This window comes from Bison bison, unplaced genomic scaffold (genome assembly GCF_000754665.1).
Source record: "Bison bison bison isolate TAMUID 2011002044 unplaced genomic scaffold, Bison_UMD1.0 scf7180017864371, whole genome shotgun sequence".
Lineage (NCBI taxonomy): Eukaryota > Metazoa > Chordata > Mammalia > Artiodactyla > Bovidae > Bison > Bison bison.
Genome location: NW_011494943.1, coordinates 2,127,989 through 2,132,440, shown reverse-complemented (window position 1 = coordinate 2,132,440; position 4,452 = coordinate 2,127,989). Strand labels below are relative to the sequence as shown.

Below are 4,452 nucleotides of genomic sequence, written 5' to 3'. Positions count from 1 at the left end.
TGAAATGAAAAATAGTCTTAAACTGCTTTCCTTGAGCTAATGTAGAACATAATTCTCTAACGAGCAGTTGTTACATCTACAGAATTTAACTGTTTAGCCAAAAGCGATACAGTCAACGTTGTTTCTCAGTTTATTTTTCAGTGTTTTGTTTCTCAGTTTATTTATCTGGTTGTTGTTATACTTACAACTTACATATTACAGACACTAGTCTTTTAAAATTAAGACAAGAAAGGATTCACATGCCAAACTGATGACTTTTTAAATTGATGCTAACTCAACGTATGAGTGAAAAACTCAGATCTAATACATTTTAATACAGTAACTTTAAATGGGGAGGCTTTTCAGGGTCCACATAGATTTTATATACTTACATTTTCCTGAGGCTTCCTGCCCTCCCCCACCCCTTTGCACGCAGGTGCTGCTGTTGGACGAGCCAACAGCTGGAATGGACCCGTGTTCTCGTCACATTGTCTGGAATCTTCTGAAACACAGAAAAGCGAACCGGGTGACAGTGTTTAGCACTCACTTCATGGATGAAGCCGACATTCTTGCTGGTGAGATTTTTTACTTGCTTTTTTAAAGGATGAGGTCTTGGGGCCACATGGGAATTAGACATAGACATGCTAAATTCTGAGGAGTAAGTAAATTGTGCGTTTTTTACCAAAAAGGTATTATTATACTGCTTTTAAAATCACATGTTTTTGTGTTGGGGGCGAGCCCCTGACCCTCCAGGATCGGTAATCTGCCACAAAAGCTTACAGGACCCCACACAGTCCCACTCCCAGCATGAGTTACTACAGTGAAGCTGACAGGGTACAGGGCAGGGTCAGCAGAGAGCAGAGGCTTTGCTGACCCTGTGTGGGAACCAGACACACTTCCAGGGGGCCCCTCCCACAGAATCGCCCAGGATGCACGCAGTTCCGCCGTGTGGGAAGTTGTTTTAACAATGTAATGATAATTAATGTGATAATTTACCATATTAACATTGGTGTCTCATAGGATAATCCAGAAAATGCAAATACTAGTTATTAATGCTGTCACAGATGGTAAAACTGAAACGCCAATCTCTCTTTGCAGATAGGAAGGCTGTCATATCACAAGGAATGTTAAAATGTGTTGGTTCTTCAATTTTTCTCAAAAGCAAATGGGGAATTGGCTACCGGCTGAGGTATCGATCCTTCTTTTCTTTAAATTATTTTTATTTGTTTATTAAATTATTGGCTGCAGGGTCTCCCCTGCTGTGCGGGCTTCCCCCATTTTCGGCGAGCAGAGGCTGCTCTTCACCGCGGTGTGCAGGCTTCTCATCGCCGTGGCCTCTTTTGTGCAGAGCGCAGGCTCTAGGGCGCTCAGGCTTCAGTCGTGCGGCTCCCAGCCTCAGAGCACAGGCGCAGTGGTTGTGACCCACACAGCTTAGTTGCTCCCGGGCATGTGGGATCTTCTTGGATTAGGTATCAAACCTGTGTCTCCTGCTTTGGCAGTTGGATTCTTTACCACTGAGCCATCAGGGAAGCCCTATGGCACAGACTTTTGCTAAAAGCATTCAGAATTTACTTTGGGCTGTTCAGAGTCATCATAAGAAATCATGTTTTTGGGTTTTCTCCAGCATGTACATAGACAGATACTGTGCCACAGAATCTCTTTCTTCTCTGGTTAAACAACATATACCTGCGGCCACTTTGTTGCAACAGAATGAGCAGCAACTTGTGTACAGCTTGCCTTTCAAGGACATGGACAAATTTTCAGGTATTCCCTACTTCTGGTTTCATGATTGCTAAACTAAGATCCCGCCTTGGGAACCAGTTCTCTTAATTTACTTGGTTTTTTACTTGGTTTATTTTTCTGTGTAATATTTACATGCTCCCAGGTACCCAGAGTTAATATTCTGTTTCTGCTTTATTTTACTTTTGGAAACCAGAAATGCTATAAGCCAGCGTTTCTTTTTTTTTTCATAAATGTCATGCAAGAAATTCCTAACTAGTATGTTAACTTACGTAAATAATTGCTTGTGTTATCAGGAAAGAAACTGCTCCCTTTGTTTGTAGGTCCCCTGGGAATAAGAATATAAATATACACACACATATACATACACACATGCACACAAATATGTACACACATACATACACACATGCACTCACACGCATACAGATGTGACACACATGTACACCCATGCAAATGTGTATACACACCAATGTGTACACATACACACAACACACACACATATATGGTTGTGTACGCCTTCAGTTGCCTTTTCAGTTTCATGATTTCATAACGAATTACCTTATTATACAGTAAACTCTTGCATTATCTTATTTGTAGCCTTAATTTTCTGCATTCTGATGAGGAACTCAAGCTCAGTCTCCTTTATCTGTTGAGGGATCTCTTAATAACCATAAGGATATTACTGCTGAAGATAAGTTATACAGAAATCCCATCGCATTCCAATAGTTAGATAGAAATTGTCTATGTTAGTTGAATTAGTTTGAAGAAAAGGAATCACTAATTAACTGAAGTGTACATGTCAACGTAGTGTACTCTGCCTATCATTCTGTCTGTAAAACATTCCTTAGTTTTAATTTATGTCATGGTTCACATCTAACAGGTACGTGTCCCTAAGCAGCATTCTGTGGGGTCCTCAGCAATTTCTAGAAATGTTGAAGGGGTTCTGAGACCAGAAAGTTTGGGAACCGTGGTGGCAGCACAGTAAATTCAGTCGTTCTCTACTTTTAAAGGACATTTTAGAATCATTCGTAACAGTATGCTTAGCTATACAAAGTTCTTTCATTTTTTTCCTTTTAGGCTTATTTTCTGCTCTAGACAGTCATTCAAACTTAGGTGTTATTTCTTATGGTGTCTCCATGACGACTTTGGAAGATGTATTCTTAAAGCTAGAAGTTGAAGCGGAAATTGACCAAGCAGGTAAAAACAAATCTAACAGAACATTTTAGGCTGTGAACCAGACAGGTAGTGATCCAGACAGTGATTGTGTAAGCATGCTGAATGTCTACTTGGGGAAAGAAAGGGTAGGAGTAAGCAGGTAAATAAGTAGCTCCGATGTTTACGGATAGTGGTAGGCTCTGTGAAGGAAAGTGGGGCGGTCTGGGGAGGCAGGTAACTTAGGTTGTATCTCAGGGGAACATGAGGAGACGATACTTAAAGTGAGATCCAGAGGCAGGAAAGGTAAGGTTGTATTGCAGAGTCTCCCAGGTAGAGGGAAGTGCTGCCATAGCAGTGTTGACTGAGGAATGGGTTGGATGTTTTTGGTGACAGAGAAAGGCTGCCAGAGCACCAGGGAGAGCATGGCCTGAGGAGCTTGGAGGTGCAGGCAAGGGAGGGGCATGTGCAGCCCCCAGAGCTCTGCAGGAGCGCTCCGTTTGCCTCTGTGCTGTGTGATGTGCAGCTCACAGAGAGTTCCAGAGCAAAGGGGCAACATGAGCAGATATGCTTCTTCAACGAGCACGTTCCAGCTGTTGGATGACAGATGGATTGTGAAGGAAGTCTGGAAGCAGGAAGAGCGGTCAGGAAGCTGTTACCGCTGATCCTTGTTTGAACCTGGATGGCTGTGAAAACTGGGAAACACGAACAGATTTGGGTCGTGTTGGAGGCACTGGTGGTGACCTACTGCTGGGCTCCTTTCGGGGGTTGGGGAAGGGCGGAGTCAAGAAGGTATCTAAACTTTCAGCCTGAGAATTGGAAATGGAATCGCCCGTTTCCTGACCAAAGGGGAGCAGCCAGTTCCTGGAAAGAAGGATTCCAGGCGTGATTTCGCTTGTGTTGTTTGAGACGCTTGGTAGACATCCCTGTGGAGATGCCCATGGGCTGTGACGCACATGCTTAGAGCCAGGAGAGGCTGCTAGGGCCAGAGACACGCGCTCTGCGGTCCCTTGTGTATAGACGGCCCCAGGGGTCGGGTGCGGCCCCTTCCACGGAGTAGAGGGGCCGCCCGAGCGTGGGCAGTGAAGGGCAGGAAGCGCTGGCGGGAAGGCACCATTATTGCGCTTTCTTTCTTCACAAGAGAGGCGGGAACCAGGACCACGTGGTGTTTAAGGAAAGAAGGCGGTTGCTTCTTGCTGATCACTGTGAGAATTGGGTGATAACAGAAAGGGTGGTTTTGGTAACGCAGAAGATGGAGAAACTTGGAAGTGCGGAAGCCGGTCGTGAGCTCGACGTACCCTCAGTGGCGCGGCTGAGATGAGTGCGTCTCAGGGTGAGGCTGAGTGGAGGGTTGACCGCAGCAGGGTGGGTGTGGGGTGGTCCTCTCGGTCGTGGAGGAAAGTCACTTTACGATGAGAACGTGGTGTCAGACTGTAATCTTCCTGTTTGTTTTTTAATGGAGGGAAGTTGCGGTACAGCGTTGCCTGTCTCCGCTGCACATGAGGTAGATCACTGAGTGCGCGTGTGCCCCTCCCCGCCTCCCCGGCCCAGCCTCTCGGTCGGCGCAGAGCCCCGAGCCGA

General features: G+C 45.4%; 1 protein-coding gene across 1 annotated transcript in view; it reads left to right on the top strand.

Moving 5' to 3' along the window:
* Positions 1 to 4,452, top strand: part of ABCA5 (ATP-binding cassette, sub-family A (ABC1), member 5) — a 50,867-nt gene that overhangs the window by 22,904 nt on the left and 23,511 nt on the right. The window contains exons 15-18 of the mRNA XM_010856078.1: positions 416 to 554; positions 1,078 to 1,168; positions 1,604 to 1,743; positions 2,797 to 2,916. Coding sequence (XP_010854380.1) covers positions 416 to 554; positions 1,078 to 1,168; positions 1,604 to 1,743; positions 2,797 to 2,916 — 490 coding nt within the window. The remainder of the gene's footprint in view (positions 1 to 415; positions 555 to 1,077; positions 1,169 to 1,603; positions 1,744 to 2,796; positions 2,917 to 4,452) is intronic.